The sequence below is a fragment of the Pleurodeles waltl genome, chromosome 10, assembly GCF_031143425.1.
Source record: "Pleurodeles waltl isolate 20211129_DDA chromosome 10, aPleWal1.hap1.20221129, whole genome shotgun sequence".
Classification (NCBI taxonomy): domain Eukaryota; kingdom Metazoa; phylum Chordata; class Amphibia; order Caudata; family Salamandridae; genus Pleurodeles; species Pleurodeles waltl.
Genome location: NC_090449.1, coordinates 149,673,703 through 149,691,813, shown reverse-complemented (window position 1 = coordinate 149,691,813; position 18,111 = coordinate 149,673,703). Strand labels below are relative to the sequence as shown.

The window sequence follows — 18,111 nt, the reverse complement described above, 5'->3', positions numbered from 1 at the left end:
GACACTTGCTCCTCACCATTGGCAATGTCAGGTTCTTTGGTTTCCGTATGTTCTCTTATGCAGATAATACACAGATAATCATCTCCATTATAAAATATTTTGCTTCTAAATAGTATATCCACCCCATCCCACTCCATGTATAACGTCTCTGGCTAGAATGCAAAAAAGTGTCTTAAATTGGATGGGTACAATGCAGAGGTCTTGATGTTTGGCAAGCCCTCTTTATTCTGGTATCCCAGTTGTTGGCTAGCAGTACTAGGGCCCATTCCCACCCCCGTAACTACCGCTAGAAATAGGGGCATCATTCACTCAAAAGCTCTCCTTTTTGGCCGAAATTGCCATGGTCATGGCAACATTCTTTCACGTTTCATGGTTTCTTTACAAAATCTTTTCAATTCTTTCACTTGCTTACCCCCAAACTATTGTTCAGGCCCTCATGGCTAGACTATTGGAATTCTCTGTGTACTTGCACTCTCATACTTTTTTGTAAAACGTCTCCAGATTGTGCAAAATGCGGCAGTGAGGCGGCTTGTTATTATCCCTTCCCATTTATCTGTTCACGGTCATCTACAGACTCTACACTGGCTTCCATTATAGAATACATTATATATGGAATGACTTGTGTATTGCTCGCTAAGCCTTGAACAACAAGGGGTGCTTTGTAATTGAAACAAAGATTTTCCTGGTATCAAGATCTCGTTCATTCTGCTCTCCCATCCATTTCCATGTTCAGTACCCTAATCAGTGGCGTAGCGAAACTTGAGGGGGCCACCCTACAAAGTACATGGAGGGGCCCCCTTCCAAAATCCCTCAGGAGCTTGCAGGCCAGGGTATTGGGCTGAGGGCCCCCCTGGAGCTCAGGCCCCCCCTCACTGTGGAACCTGCAGGGGCCTTTGTTACACCACTGACCCAGAGCTGCCTCCGCAAGAGCCTGGAACAAGGTTGCAAGACAAATTATAAACATATCTAATCAATCGCTGTTAAAAATAAAAAACTATACCCGGTTATTCCAAAATTAGTAATCCGCCAGAGAGCTGTGAGACCTCCTTGGGTATTTGTTCCATGTGCAAATCTCATTTCATTCACCTATCTGGCAGCGTGCATGGGCAACTCACTGTGGCATCGCCATCTCGTCCAACAGTTAGTTCTGCCACTGCTGCGGGTCTTCGCTCTCCTCATTGACAGCGCTTGGATGCCTGGCTTCACCCTGGGGGTGCTCAGGAGTGGGCGCCTCACAGGGAAAAGCCAGGAGGGGTTCCATAGCGGTATGAGTACAGCGCCTTGAGACCCTAACGGGTGAGTAGGGCGCTATACAAGTGCTAATTTACATTTTTACATTTACACCTTCACTGTGGCAGGCAATGGGTGGCTGGTGACCAGGTCAGACTTCCAGTGTGGAGGAAGTGAACCACCAACCTTGCCTCCTACAAGTCGATCTTTCAGTGACAGGATAGACTCAGCGCTTTAGGGAGATATAGATGAAAGCGATTCTGCTGATGCCGGTAGTTGGCGAGTAGTTTGGACAAGTGTGACAATACTGAATTTGTAAAAGCTCGTTTCAGAAGTGCATCGGTTACACCATTTCACACAAATGCACAAAACACGCTAGTAACATGCACACACCTTTAATTGGATTGTTCAGAGACAAAGACGACCTTCCACATCTTCCATTTATTTCTGTATATGACAGCGAGATGTTTATGATTTGAAATGTTCGGGAAAAGATCTGAAAAAGTTTTAATTTTTTGGTCATATTTTATCAATTATGGAAGCTAGTTTTTTCAGGTATTCTTCATCACATTCATATATTTTGGTGAGGGCCGGTGGACTTCTGCATTCGGTTGTTCCACTTTTTGAAGACTTTCAGCATAACGTAAACTGGAACTTCATTGAAAATGCCTAACAGACTTTAGCTGCATTCACAGTAGTTCGTTTTTTTTTTCTGTGACTCCATGAAGAAAGCAAATGTAATACTGGAAGAGAGAGGGTCTGATAAAATATTAAATGCAAGCTCGTCCTTGCACAAACTTACACTATTTCATGTAGGAAAACAAAGAATTACAGTCTGACAATCCTGCTCTTCATTTTTAGACTTGTCTTTTGGCCCACTTCTATTTGTAGGGCTGGCTCTGAGACAGCTCTTTTCCGTCATCCTCATGCTGGCACGAAGTGAACAACAATAAACTAGTTCACTTCTTACCAAGGCTGTATGTCAATGTCTACTTTAACACCTACTTTCCTTTTATGTTTTTTCCCTTTTTGTAAATGCTCATTTTTAGAACTTTTTTTCAAGCTTATGCCTGTACCTTTAAAGTTACAACATTTTTACTTTGTTGTACTATTGCATTTTTAATGTCTACTGCATATCTTTGTAACAAAAAAACAATAATAATAACAAGATTGCCGTAGCCAGAACTGAAGCCCTTTATTTGATGTCAGTGTTGATGTTCAAGTTTTATTACCACTTTTTAGCCTTAGCCTCAGGATACTAATAATTTCATATATTATTAGTTACATGGAAAGCTGTTGGAAGAGTCTTAATCTTATTTTATTTTGTGTTACTGTAGAATTTGCGGTTATTGTTGATGTCCGTGGGGCCACCTGCTCCAACCTGTATCCTGTGTTGTTCGTGGATGATGAGCCCCTCAGCAAGTACGAATTTGTGGTCAATAGTGGCAGCCCTGTGGCAACTGACCGAGGTGAGAAGCCATGTGAAACCATTTTATTTCTACAACATCCTGAATTTTGCAAGGGTGTCAGATTTTGACCTTTCAGCAATGGTTATACTTGCACACACAGTAAAAAATACCCCTATTCAAGTGGAGATACTGGATTTCATAAATGTGACGGAGTCATAGGGTGAGTGTATGGACTTGCGAATTGTGCTGTACTGAGTACTCCTTCTCAAATAGAGCTGGGTAATCTACCCAGAAACTGGTCCCAACCCTTTTGAAGGTCACCCTTACTGGCTATAAGCAACTGATTGGAACATTTATAGAAAAGGTGAAAGTACTTCTTCTACCTACCCCGCCCTGCCACCCCCCCACGAGTACCTGACCACCTGTTCTATCCAGGTCCAATTAGCCGTCCTGGAGGTCACGGGTAGTGCACCGCGACGGACCTTATTCTCTGGCAGCATAGCGCGGTCCACTGACTAACACTAAGAGGCCCAAACACAACTGAAGTGGGGTCGGATTTCCTCTGCCTTCTGTACCACAAGAGGTATAGTTGCCACTACACAATTAGTATAGGTATTAATGGTCACAGGTAACTTGCTTTCCAATCAGGTGTAGTTTCGGTGTCATACTTGGTCCTCACTAATTACCTAACATCTGGTTGGGACACATAAGGCAAGAAACATGTTGACCCTTATTCACCTTTTGTGAAGTGTGAGGATTCTTGTCTCCTGGCGCGACCACTACATGATTTTAATCATGTCAAGGGGACTGTCACTCTAAATTACAGAGCATTACCCCTAGACATTCCCTCACTTGTGTTCATCAGTTCGGCAATTTCTCCCTGAAGCTCTTCAGCAAAGAACTAACCACAAGGGGCCCGTCGGCACTGCAATGCCAGCCTGCCGAGGAGCAGCCCAATGATAATGCATGACACCCATTTGGGTGAGAGAGGACCCTTACTTCTCATCCATCAGATCTGCTTTATTGATCTCCCCTCTGACTGACAGCCTCCTTTGATTTTCCACTCCTTCCTCCCTTTAGGAACATCACTCTTATTTTGTTAAATTACCACTTTTATACAGTACAAGAGGCAACATTGCAGCATATATCAAAACTATGCTAAAGATTTGACCTTGCCAAACCCTGATTGGCAGAGAGAACCCTGAAGAAAAAGAGACCTGCCAGATTATATCTCCAAGCATGCACTGTACTGGCAGTTGGCCTCACACTGTTTATTCCCACTTTTTTGCAGAGTGGATCTCTGAAAGCGTTTGTGTGTTTTCCCACTTTTATTTTGAGGTTAGTCTCCTCTGGTCTGAGTTTAAACTTGCTTCATTCAATGTCTTAAAGATTTCCCTTCATTATTTTGTCATCTTTGATGTGATTTTTCACCTCAAATGCTTTCATTTTTTTCAAGTGTCACTCGTGTGGAAACAAAGTCTCTGACCCAAACTTTGTGTTGTCTGCTTACCGTCCTCCTACTTGGTCAAATGATGTGTATTGTGTCAGAAAATGTTAAAAAGAGCATTAAAAGACAGCAGAGGGATTTGCTTGAGAGATAATCTAGATGATCTTGGGGGTAGAGGAAGAGTAACAGAAATACTACAGGTCGGCCTGAGACTGCCTCCAGATGTTCTCCAAAAAAGGAATCCCAGTGAGGGGGCTCTCCGGAGAAGTGGCATAACCATCGTCATCACTGTGGACCCTCCCAACTCTCCTGAGATCACAGATCAATATGTCTCAACATTAAAGCATGAATGCACATCACCAAAAACCAGCTCAGCTGCAGGTAGGACGTCGAGACTGAGGGGAAACCATACACTGAAAAAGTGTTCCACCAAGGTTCCAATTTACCCAACATCAGAGCAGTTGCCAAAGATGCCACAGCTCTCGCTGTTTGTCTGCTCAAAATCAAGCTTCACAGTGTCAAAACATTGAGTTGAGGCACTCCTCACAGACCATCTTAAGATCAACATTGAGGCACATCAAATCAAAAAAATCGACTATTGAGGCAGTCAACTGTGTCTTCCTTTTATTTCCAACTCTTCTTCAGGACACTTTTCTTTCTCTGGCTTACTGTGGATGTCATTGTTACCAGGAGCTCCACTTACATAGGTAATTCCAACAGAAGATCCTCTGCCAATTGCACCCTTGGATCTTTCGCCTAGACCAACAGTGATTCCTAGGAGCACTTCTATTTCAGCCATCAAGAAGTGGGCTCTGGTCCTACCACATCCATCATCCCCCAGCTGCAGCCCTGAATTGTGCCATCTCTCCTCAGGCAGCCTCTCCTAGAAGGCATTAGAGGAGATTTCCATCAATTCCTCCTTCTAAACATTATTTTCCCCACTTCTTTTGCATGTCTACACTCCCATATCTTCCGCCTGTTCACCATCAAGATAATGGAGAATATCTCCATTCTCCGTCTTGTGCTTTTAAGGGAAGCAGCAAAACTCACTACACAGGCTGAGGGCCTCAGTCCACAGTCTCAGTCATTATGGAGATGTTGCAGACTATCTGCTTCAAGGCCCGTCTTGTCTTTGGTCACTGACTTTTCAGAAATTTCTCTTCCCTGTCACAACGAAGATGGTGAACCCGAGACTACTGAAGAAGTACAGACCCTTTTAATCCAGATACGGTAGCCTTACGTCTAGAACCTAAACAGTAGTCTCTCACAGTGTTGATGGTTGCAGGAAACAGCCTCTGTTTTCATGATCACCCTGCCCCTAAGTCTTTGGATTGATGCTGCTGATTTCTCAACTTCAAGTGCATTGGTCCCTACCATCCAGGCTCCAGTGCATGTGCTTTGACCCCCCAAAGTATGTGTACAATTGGCAAATACCTGATTGGTTTGTTTAAATTACATATAAGTCCCTAGTACATTGTTCAAAAGGTACCCAGGGCTGTTATGCGGTTCCTACTCAGATAATAGTTAAGGACGGCAGAGCGGTCCATCCACACCATTAGTAACTGTCAGCCTAACTCCTGGCTAGCTCACACTGCCTCAACCAAACCTACTGTGGTAAAAGGTGATCATAATACTCTGACTCCGCAGGGAAGCTGTGGAAACAGATCTTACCATTTTCGTATTGTTATTCATGTATGCAAAGCAGAGACACAGAAGCGAGAGAAGGTTTCAGTACATTTATTGAAACAATTGCAATCTGGCATACAGAGAGTGAGCTGCAATAATTAGGCAGATGAAACAAAGCAAGATGATCAGCATTACGATCATGTTAAAGAAGATAAACCATCCAACCATGATATACATAGTTATAGATGTTCCTACCTACCCTGTGTCTATGCTGAGAGCATAGCGGGTATGCCCGTCGTTGATGTAGATGGCAATCCCCTCAGGAGGGTGGTAGATCAGATGCAAAAAGAACAAGTGATAAATGGAATGCTGAACAATGTCAAACATTCACCCCCAGAACAGAGATCTGGGCCTAAATCCTTTGTTTTGCTTTGCTACCCGTGCCATTCCAGTTTGGACCCAGCTATATGCAAATCAGTCTTGACCCTGTTCCCCAAGGGAACAGTCCAGCCCGAACTGCCAAGCCAGGTCCTCCCTGGACTGGAAATCCGCATCCTGGGACCGGTTTCAGGGTATCACCCTTCATCAGCCAGGCTAGCTTGACTCCAGTGGCATGGGGAGCAAGGGACCCACGTCTGGGCATACCCTTCCCACTTGGGGCAACAAATGTAAAAAGAACAAGTGATGGACGGAATGTGGAACAATGTAAAACATTCACCCACAGGACAGAGATCTGGGCCTAAATCCATCCTTTTTTTGCCACCCATGCCATTCCAGTTTGGACCCAGCTATATGCAAATCATTCTTGACCCTGTTTCCCATGGGAACAGTCCAGCCCGAACTGCCAAGCCAGGTCCTCCCTGGACTGGAAACAAGCATCCTAGGACTGGTTTAAGGGTATCACCCTTCATCAGCCAAGCTAGCTTGACTCCAGTGGCATCGGGAGAAAAGGACCCACATCTGGGCATACCCTCCCCAGTTGGGACAACAAATGCAAAAAGAACAAGTGATGGACGGATCAGAGCCAGCCGAGCTGTATGTCTCAAAGCATGTGTCCCTGCATAGTAGTGGCCGGAATGCCCTCTGCCCCCTTTGGGTCAGTGCACCGTTTATATAATAAACCATTCTGTATTGAATGTGCCATTCTGATGCAATGCTGTGTCTAGGTCTTAGAAGCTGTCTCCTAAGTGGGCTGCACAACCAGCATATCATTTACAGAGTTCATTAGCCTTGGCCAGAAAGTACTGTTGATATGTTGTGCAGAGGCTAACTAAACAAGCAGCTTGTTCCGCGTTTTCCTATAATAAAAGCAAACTGATAAAAGTATGTAAAATCATTGCTAAAAGCAGCCTTACTAAAAATGAATAAAATATGAACTGTAAAACGAAGCTAAAACAGGGGCAACCAACTTGGTTGTAGACGTCCTTACAACACCCTCCCTTTGCCAGCTAAAAAAGACAGATTCTACTAATCCATCAAACGCGCTAAAACAATAAACAATAAAATGTCTAAAATCCTAAAGGCAATACAATGCTCACACCTACGAGCAGAGCAAACAGCTAAAGTGAGCCAATTAAAAATTAATTTGTGTAAAACAAAGGTCAAATTTAAAAGTCATTGAAGACAGCCACGATGTCATCCAAAACATCAGTGAAAAGGGAGTCCAGGGAGGATCCCGCATCCGCAAACAATAGAAGCATCAAAGCCTCAGTCACCAAATCGAAGGACATATACGATGCAGAGCCTCAGCCTCCGTCGAGTAAGTACCATCCTGCGCAATGTCCGCAGTTGTTGAACCAGATGAAAACATAATTGGAGTCGTAGTGTCCATATAAATGTAGGATGTCTCATAAAACTCATCTTGAAGCACCCGTAGTCTCATAGGACAACTCCAGAAATGGACACTCAATGGAAATATCACAAGATCCATGTCTGTAGATAACATCAATTGCTGTTTAAGACACACATCCATTGCACACTCAAAAGGGCACCAAAGATGGCAATACACAGGCTGCACACAGAAGAACCATACTGGTCGAAAAAACAACAGTTGTCATTTAGTTCCTCTAACAAAGATACTCCAAAGTGCTGTATCATGCGTTCACGACACAACTTGATGTGAGGTACTTCCACCACCATTCAGCTTTGTAATGGGACATCCATTGGAGAGAAAAACAGTCATAGTGAAATACCGCCAATAATACCAATACAAGTGGTATGCCTCCAAAAACACTTGAACACAGGGAGTATATAAAGGATGGAATTACTCCAAAGACATTCTGAAAAGTGCTGACAAAACCAGGCCCAATCACTTTAAAAAAGTGCACAACACTTAATTTGAAACATAAAAAATGTGGTTCACCGAAGTGCCTTGGAAAGTTTGTATTTAAAAACGACTTTATCTCGGCGAATGCCCTCGCCACTTGTAATTGGAACATTTCACGGGAACATGTAAGCGCTGCAAGAATAGGGCTTCTAGTCTGCTCAGCTTGTCGAATTTGACATCAAAGGTAGGAATGAAAGGCCAAAAACGTGCTACCCTAATCTAATGCATGGGGGGGGGGGAATAACACGTTACAACAGCAGATCACTATTTGAGAAACAGAAATTGCCTAGGGGACATCTCCTCCCATCCCTCAGCAGCCTTGATCACTCAACATTAAGAGACTTCCATTCGAAAGTAACTGAAACAATGGTCAAATGGAGGGGATCGGAACTCGTTAAATTAGCCACTGATGCATAACATATGTCCTTCAGTGTCACCTGTTTACAAATCATTGAGTGCCTTACAGAAGTTTCACGATCACTACCACTGAGAGAGACTTTTCTTTTTTTTCCCCTGCTCAGTCATTTGTAATCGAAAGGCAATTACCACATCTCATGTAAAAAAACTCTCCCCCCAAGGCTTCAAATCTGCCTACAGGAAAATGTTTCCAACACGATGTGAACTGAAATGTGGAGATTGGCAAGGAGAAAACTCCATGTACTAACCACACTGCTATTGGAGTCTCAGCCACTGTGAAAGGCAACTTTTTCTGTATTAAGTTTTGTATATGTTGCATCCTTCTTTGCTATTATCTGTTGCTTCGCGTGTTAAATTGAAGGAAAGAATAACTCTTGCAAGTTCACATGCTTCCAGGGCTCGCGGTTCAGCTTTAGAACCTGTAATATCCAAACCAGCTGCATTATGGGTCTAAGCATTCTCTGACCATGTTGTAAAAATGGCATGTCATTTTGTCTAATATCAATTGATGAGAACACAATGCTGTTTAGTGCATAAATGCGAGTGGACAATGTATTCATCCCATTATCAATAATGGTTAATGCGTCCTGTAAATTTGAAAGATCTAATTGCCTTAAATAAGTAGGTCTTTCGGAGCATGGCGCTTTAGGACCTAACAAGAAATCTTGCCAATCCATGTCACCAGAGAGCTGAGAGAAGTGTTCTTTTCCAGCTGTCAAAGAGGAATGTTGCAACCATTGCTGACATAACTTCTCTAGGCTGTATTTAGTGACAATCCATGAATGTTTTATCAGGATATAACAAGGGTCCAGTCTGCTTGCTTTAAAACTCTGTGTCGAGTTTATAAAACATGCATGACAGGGACTTGTGTCCACTGGCCGCAATCACCACCCGTTGGGACCTGAAAGTGTTTAATTAAATGCACAATTTCTGACCATACCACTGAGCTGATATTCTGTGTAATTTACCAGACTATGCCAACTGTCAGGGTTTGCAATGGAAGTTATTTTGGGCACTTTCATGTTTTTAATTTTTGCTAAACCTAGGCAAGTTGTCTGCTGATCAGTGTAATTAAGAAAAATAATCTGTAGTAGAATCAGGCATGCTTTAAATAAGGTATCTGTGCACTGTACATGCCAATCTATTGTTCCCCTAACCAATCTTAAATCAATTGTGTCTACAATATTAATAACCCTTAATGGCTAGCTGGGAAACAAATGAATTTGAATAAATTAGTCTAGTTCCTGTCATCATGTGTTTCCTCGCTTAAGTTGAAGTGAATTTGAAGTAATAAGATACTGATTAAGTAGCATCATGCCTCAAAAAGGTATCTAAATTTATCTCAAAATGTTTTAGAACTCTCCACTTGTGAAGTTGGACAAGGTTCCCATTGTGTATAATTAAAAACTGTACAAGACTTACTAGATCTGTGTGGGTAATGGTGAGAAGTAGTTGAAGACTGTAGACTTACATCTGGTGCATTTCTGGTACTTTTAGCAGTAATAAAGTTCATTCTCTGCCCTCCCCAGCCTAGGGGAAATAATTTCAGCATTAATGCTTGAAAAGGTATTTCCTGTTTGGTAGGGAGAGGGGCTAGGGAACTACTCGGGAACCCTCGAGGCCTACTGCGTAGGATAGGCCGCATGGTGTAATTTAAGTTGATCAATGGAGATAAAGCGTTTTTCTTTATAACCAGCAAGCGGTGACAAGATGACAGTTCTGGTACCTTGAATTCCAAGGACGGTCACTGATGCATGGTATGATGGGACAAATTATTTTCTCTCTGCAGGCTTTTCTCGGACTAGATCCCAATTTTCGGAATTCAACCTGTAGCTGCTGGTGTATCCCTTATTCCCACAGCAGCGGCATGTGCAGTAAGTAGGATGCTCATCTCAGAAGTCTTAGCATTCGTGTAAGACAGTGAGATGTTCATATGTCAAAAGGAGTTTCTGCTGCCACTGTGCCAGGACCATCAAGATCTGGGACATACATCCGGATGCAAAACAGGACTTCATATGGAGTACGACCACCCATAGATCTAGTAGACAGATTATTTAATGCTCCCTGGACCCCATAAAGGTGATGGATCCAACTACGACCTGAACCTAATAGTCTAACTATTAAGGATTGCTTTAAGTCTGGGTTCTTCTGTCCACTGTCAAATTTTCCTCGGGATGATAAAGGGAAGAAAAATTCACTGCTACACCCAGGGTTCCCATGGTATCCCTGTATGCTTTGGAGGCAAATGCAGCGTCCTGGCCTGAGTGGAATGCAGCTACCACATATGTCCTGACATAGGCTTGCAAATCTTTAATAACAGTGCGAATGTTGGTCAATTTGTTGTGGTCACAACCAAAGAAATCTGGAGCAAGAATCTACAGCAAGTAGAATGTATTTGCATGCACCATCAGAATTTAAGGGTCCTCAGTGGGCCAGGTACACACACTGCATAGACTCGTTGGACACTAAGATGGGTGTCTGCTGTAGGTGCTTAACAGTGGAGCCTTTAATTTGCTGGCAGATGTCACTACTAAGGACATACTCTTTTGTCTTTTTGAACAGACCATGCTACCAATAGTGTTTCTGTAACAGGGACATTGTAGCTGCCACACCAGCATGGGCAGAAGCATCACCCTCATGCGCTGCTGGAAATAGTTCTAGCCTATAGTCTTAGTTAGGGATCACACAATCACCCACCCCTCGAATAGTTACGTAAGGAATGTGTTGAGCACTTAAATGGTAGGAATATTTTGCTGGATATGCTTTTGGTAAAGGGGTGCTGTCAGTCAAAGTGTTCAAGGCAGCCAGTATTTCTTCATCCACCCTCGTAGGGAAACCAGAAGTTGCAGTCATGACTTTAGATTTGGCTGCTTCATCAGCAAGTGAATTCCCTACACCACGTATTGCAACACGTTGATGGCCCAGTGTATGTCTTACATGAGCCCCGTGGCAATTTGTTTTTCAGTTCTGCCACTTTTCCGCAAAGCACTTTATGCAGAGTTTTTTTAAGGGTCTTTGAATCCATTGAGGCACCAGTGATGCATATTTTCATTGAAAGATTGGAGGCAGTAGTATGAATCACACACGATTAGTGTCAGGAATTCAGGATTTGTATGTTCCAGAGCCAAAATTAATTCTTTTAGCTCAGCTAGTTGTGCAGTGCAATCCCCAAAGGACTGCATAAAGGTTTGTTGAGGGTGGAACTCTCCTTCCCCTCATCACTCTGTAAACATCTGCGCACGCTGCGGAGCATTGATGTTTGGTACCTACAGCAGGTTGAGCTGAGCATAGGAGAGATTCACTTGTTGTGTTAGAGTATTGTTCCCTGGGATGCTCTCATTATCAAATCAGGGTCCCCTTACGTGTTTCACTCTAGTGGGTATGGGGTACTCCAGTTTATATTGGAGAAACTCTTGAGTTTGCAATCTAGTGTCCAATACATAGGGCGTGATATAGATCTTTGTGGTGATATCCTGTCTGCCGAATTACGATCCTCATAGGTTATTATGGGATTGTAATATGGCGGACAGGTTATGTCACGTTTGTGACAGAGTATTCCCCTTCTGCTGAGACCTAAATCAGGCCCTTCGTGTACATCAGTGGCAGTCAAGGAAAGTGACCCATTGTATCCATCGACTATGTTAGGCTTTTGCATTTGGAACGGTAGTCTTTATGACCGCCTCTAAGGTTGGATCTTTGGTGAGGACAATAATGCGTTTTCCCTGAGCCAGTGGTCTTTCCCTAATGATTGTCCCTGTCAGCATTTTTTCATTGGATGTAAAACACATTTCAGCATTGGAGTATAAATGTGATTTATATGAAATTGGCAGTTTGTCCCCTTCATTGAATGTGACATAAAGCAAATGGCACCCTGAATTATCTGGATGACCATATTTGTTTTGTTTTCACTTGTGTGTAGGTGTTTTTCTTCAAGCATGTCAGTCTGTCATGATCTGAGTATTTATGTGTGTTCTGGTATCCAATGTTTGTTTAAAAAATCTGGGCAGATTAAATCATAAAGTGGTTTTATGCATTGTGGTATAATCTGGTATGTACATTCTTCCATTAGTATAATATGGTATGTATATTCTGCCAAAACAAAAGAATCCTAGCAAGGATTGTAGTTTTTGATGGTGTTTAGTGGCTGTAATTGTGCACACTTCTCTAGGAAGTGTGGTGCCATTCTCTTCCCATTATTTGAAAGCTCATATCCCAAACATAGGACACAGAAAATTAGAGTTTTTGTTTTCTTAAAGTTGACTTTGTAGTCATGTTCACAAATCCCAAAACAATGCGATTTACCCTGACTGAATATGACATCTGTAAGGGATATGTCATCGACATAGGACAATGCCTTCTGGATCAATATCATGCAATTTTGATGTTACACGGGCAGAGAGAACAGCCCTGGACTATTGTTATACCCTTGACAAAGTGAGCACAATCGGTGCTGGGAGCTGAGTGCAGAAAAAGCGGTTAGATCCCTGCTTTCAGGTGCTGTGTTTTGGCAGAAAAACCTGTTGGAAATATCCAAGGTTGTTTTCTATTTTTTTATGATAAAATTGCTCATTTATACTGTACTGTGTGAGTTTTGTTTTGCAAATGTGCATGTGTGACTGTTTATATGTCTATAATCTAAGATTATTCTATAGGAGTGATCTGGGAACAAAGGGTTGTTCATTGGAGATATGCAGGGTTCAGGTACTCCCTGGTACTCTAGTTGTGAGAGAATCTCTCTCTTGAGCTTCTGCTTCATCTTTTATGGGGTGTAGTGGTTGCACTTGCGGGTTGGACCTTATGCGTATTACATGATAAGGATGGTCCCTATCCCAGCCCACATGGTTGCATTATAGTGCCGGGGCTTGTGCAAGAGGCCTGTTTGCAGCATCCTCTTGCCTTATGTGCTCTGGAACAAGGACTGAGCAGACTGTAAAATCATGTCTTCCCTTTGTGGGAGAGTTCTAACAAACACGGTGACCTAGTTACCTATTCATTTCATCCCCAAATCTAGGGCAGGGGCAGCCCTGTATTAATTTTGTATTTATTTTAACACTTCCGGTAAAACCACAAGCAATGGTGTAGAGTGCATTATGGTACATATTGCAGCAAAAACTGTGCGTCAAGAAGCACAATCATCGATAGACTGTACCATCCCAAGTGGCAAGCCCATTGGAAGAATTCTATATTTACCTTGGTGTCCCGTCTAGGGAAACACTGCTTCTCGCTCATTTGTTTTTTGTGCAATCCAAAACTGAATTTCCCCCGTTTGGTGGGTACTTTACCCATAATAGCATTAATAGTGAGTTAATACCCGGTGTAGCCAATTGTTGTTGGACAGCTGGAGCAGCCCTTGCTGGGGTAGCGTTCAGTGTTCGCATTACAAATTGTGTTATGCATCCATATAATCTAAGTAGATTATTGTATAATGGACGCAGATCGGCTGCTGCTAAGTATTGTATATCTGGATAGTGTGTGTAGGCAGCTAGAACTGGCCATGTGGCCCTGTCATAACTGAGGGGACCCAATCTAACATATTCAAAAACCTGGGGTAGGACGCCTTGGAACCAATTTTAATGTTCCTTATATGTCAGCGGTATTTCTAAATAATTGTATGCTCTATATAGTTGCGGAGCGTTTGCTACTGTGTATGTATGAAATGTATTTGTATTAGCATTTGACTGCAGGAAGATTTACCCATGAGTAAAATGTTTCAGTTTTGTACGCATTGTGTGCCTCTACCACAAATGTAACATCTCCACCCCCATTAGGTAGCCCATTTTGACATAAATATTGTGTTGCTGCATGTCTACAATTTACTGGATTAACTACGGAATTTGCATTTCAAAATGAAATTCAGAGAAGGAAACTCTAAGTGGGGTATTGTTTTAAATGTTCAGGTTTGAACAACATCCAGACAAATATAGTTGCTACCCATACCGCTGAGGAGGATATTTCCTAACACCATGGACGTCTCCGTATAAAGGTGAATAGGGCACCTATTAAGTACCTGACCTTGATACGTTGGTGGTGCCATGTTATGCCGTTTCTACTCAGATAACAGGACTGCATGTCTAGGACAGCAGAGCATCAGAGTGTGGGAGACTGAATCCATCCACACCATTAGTAACTGTCTGCCTAACTCCTGGCTAGGTCACAGTGCCTCACCCAAACCCCAAGCCTTCCTGGGTAAAAGGTGATTGTGACAACATGAACATGACACTCTGACTCCACAGGAATACCGTGGAATCAGATCTTAACCCTTTTCATATTGTTACTCGTGCATGCCAAGGCGAGACACAAAAGAGCAAGTTAAGTTTTCAATACATTTACTGAAACAATGCAATTGGGTATTTAGAGAGTGAGCTGCAATAATTAGGCAGATGAAACAAAGCATTATGAACATGGTAAAGAAGATAAACAATCCAATCATGATGTATATAGTTCTAGATGCTCTAGATGTTCCTACCTACTCAATGCTTATGCTGAGAGCATAGTGGGTGTATCCTTCTGCCTGGCCCGATCTAAGAGGTTAGACCTAGTAACATACATGGAAACAGTCTCGGAGTTAGTGATGTAGATTGCAATCCTCTCAGTAGGCTGGTAGATCAGTGCCAGTCGAGCTGTATGTAGTACAGCATGCGTCCCAGTACAGCCATGGGTGGAATGCCCTCTACCCCCTCTGGGTCAATGCACCGTTTATGTAATAAACCATACCATATTGAATAGGCAGTTAAGATGCAATGCTGTTACCAGGTGTTGAAGAAGCTGTCTCCTAAATGGGCAACACAACCACCATATTGTGTACAGAGTTGATTAGCCTTTGACAGAAAGTTGCGCAGAGGCTATCCAAACAAGCAGGTTGTTCCTTGTTTTCCTAGATAAAAGCAAGCTGATGAAACTATGTAAAATCATCGCTGAAAGCAGCCATACTAAAATGAATAAATTATAAACTGTAAAACAAAGCTAAAACAGGGGTAACCAGTTCTAGTCACAACAGGGCTTGTAAGTTAAATGTCACTAGTGGACTGTCAAATTTAATTGTGATCCCATTAGCTGACATTGAGTTTCATTAGCCACCACGCTAAATGCTAACTTCTGTTTGGTACCACCAAAGATATTATTCAAAGGTAGCAGATTAATTGTTACATTAAACAAGACTCTTTGCTGATATTTGATTTAGGTTAACTTTTAATAGAAAGGTGACTTTAGAAAGTCAACACTTTGTTCGCCAGACCTCCAGCAGCCTTTCCTTTCTATCCTCAGCAGTTAACACCCAAAACATCATGTTGCCCCCACTTCTCAAACAGCTAGGTAGTGTGAAGTGCTCCCAGGAACATGGAACAGAGAGAATTACTGGTGGAGGAGGTCTGACCTCCTCCAGCAGGATGACCACGGGGCTGTTGCCACAGATGACCCAGCTATAAAGAGGCTACTGCCTCAGTGAAGCAAATGGTGATAACACCTTTGCCCGCTCCTTTATGTCAGATGACAGCTGACATCTCCAGAGAGGGATAACCCGTTGTAGAATAGGTTTTACAGGAGGAGTGGCCAGTTATGCTGGGTACACTCCAGGGGTGTGCACAGGACTCCTTACAGGGGAAGAATGCTTGTGCCATATTGGATTCAGGTATAGAAAGATACCATGGGATTGTTTGGTGGCCAAACCCCTATGAAGTGCTGTGAAGTGGTACGGGTTGCCTCGTGGGGGCTATTGCTCCATTGGCTAGTGAGACTTCCCCTCCTATAAAGGAGAAGATAGCATAAAAGTGCCACAGTAGAGACCCACAGTCCTCAGATCACCACTGCACTGGAAAGACAGAAGAAGGACTGCCCTACTGCTCCCTGGACTGGGCAAAGAGAGGATGCACCAAAGACTGAACTCCACCTGCTGCACCCAAGGAACCCACAAAGAGGATTTTGCCTGTTGTGCCCACTCTTGGAAAAAGAGACACACTTGTGCCAGGATGGAAGAAGTCACTTCGAGAGCTAATAGGCTAGTCTTCTATTAAGCATCAGGTCCACAAAAAGCTATGGAACCCTGCACTTCTTAAGGGCCCAGGAATGCCTGCCCGCAGCTGGATGCTGAAGTGCCAGCTGGGTGACCGAATCCTGACCTTTCTGAGGTGTCCCTAAGACCGTGGGACCCGTAACCGACATTGAAGTGCACTCTGATACCCAGAGAGAAATGAACTGCTTACCTAGAAGCAACGGTGGGCCTGCTGTAATCGTGAGACCAGTTGACCAGTGGCAACTATACTTGCACTGGACTCTCCAATGCACCGTGTCAGATTGAGCCCTGAGGCCATAAAACACCCCTGAAGTTGCTAGTCAACATGGTGGCCCCAGGGAAACTCACTCCATCACTTCTGTGTCTTCATTATCTTCAGAATCTTCCGCAAAACAGGACCCTGCATCCCCAGCATCAGAAACTCTTGTGGGCTGGTTCGTGTTAAAGGTAAAAAAAACAAATACACGGCAGACCCAGGACTGCTGAAAGTGACACGTAACTGTCCTCTAGACCTGAGTGGCCCCTGTGACTAGCCTTCACCCCGTTATTGCCAAGTTAAGAGAAATACATGCACTAGCCAGTTGACTGGGAACTACTCAACTGATCACAAAGATTTTTTTAAACAAATTTTATACAGCTATCCGGTAAGCAGATTACATAACAATCTGTTTTGCTATACACTATTTCCCCCAAATCCACCCTCCCCTCCCTCCCCCCACACCCTATGCCATGCTCCCCATGAATATCGGTATGTGCCGAACATAGTACATTGGTGTGGTCTGGGTCCCTGCCGATCTTAATATGTAAGTGCATGGACATGTTTCGGTGGAGGCTGCAGGCGGTGTGCCTATGGCATGTCACTTGTGAGGGTCAGCCTTGAGTTTAGTGCTGTGGGGCAATTGGTGAGGCTTTGGGGGTGTTCTCCAGTGATGGTTGGGCAGTGTCCTTCAGGCAATCTACCAGCTGTTCCCAGGCCCTAGCTAGGTCATGAGATCCCGTGCCCTTTTTTGCCTCCTGGATCAGCTCCGTACCTTCGTAGCCCGCCTATCTGTCTAATTCCTTTTTCCAGCAAGGGGTTTTGGGACTCCCTGGCATTTTCCAGTTTCTATCTATCTCTCTGTTTGCTAATATGTATTCCAGGTCTTGTAATATACTTGTCGCTCTTTTCTTAGGAGTGTGGGGGAACCACTGTAGGAGACAATGCCCCGAGTGCAGGAGTAACATCGGCCAGTAAGGTGGTCATGCCTTCCCAGTAGTCAGTCAGAGTTGGGCAGGTCCAGAACATATGCAGGAATTCAGCAGTTTCTTCCCCACATATTGGACATGTTTCAGCTACATTCAAATGTTTGCGAAGGCATCCAGGGTGAAATAGGCGCTGTGCAATATATAAAAATTTATTAATTTAAATCGGGCGTTCCTGAACACTTTTGGTGTCCTCTCTAGTATCATCTCCCAGTCCCTCTCTGGTATTTGGATTCTGAGGTCCTTCTCCCACCTAGCTCGTAAAGTCTCAAGGGGCTGTAATATATCGGTTCGTCATGCCCTGCACAGACAAATTACTGCCTTGAAAGTGCCAGCTGGTAAAACTACGTATAGGCAAGCCGCATGAGATTGTGGTTCGAGTTGTCCGGTGCGGCAGTGTTTCCGA

General features: G+C 43.4%; 1 protein-coding gene across 2 annotated transcripts in view; it reads left to right on the top strand.

The window, feature by feature from the left end:
• FLCN (folliculin) overlaps nucleotides 1–18,111 on the top strand; it is a 168,066-nt gene that overhangs the window by 131,317 nt on the left and 18,638 nt on the right. For both annotated transcript variants that reach the window (XM_069210059.1, XM_069210060.1), the window contains exon 10: nucleotides 2,568–2,699. In XM_069210059.1, coding sequence (XP_069066160.1) covers nucleotides 2,568–2,699 — 132 coding nt within the window. The remainder of the gene's footprint in view (nucleotides 1–2,567; nucleotides 2,700–18,111) is intronic.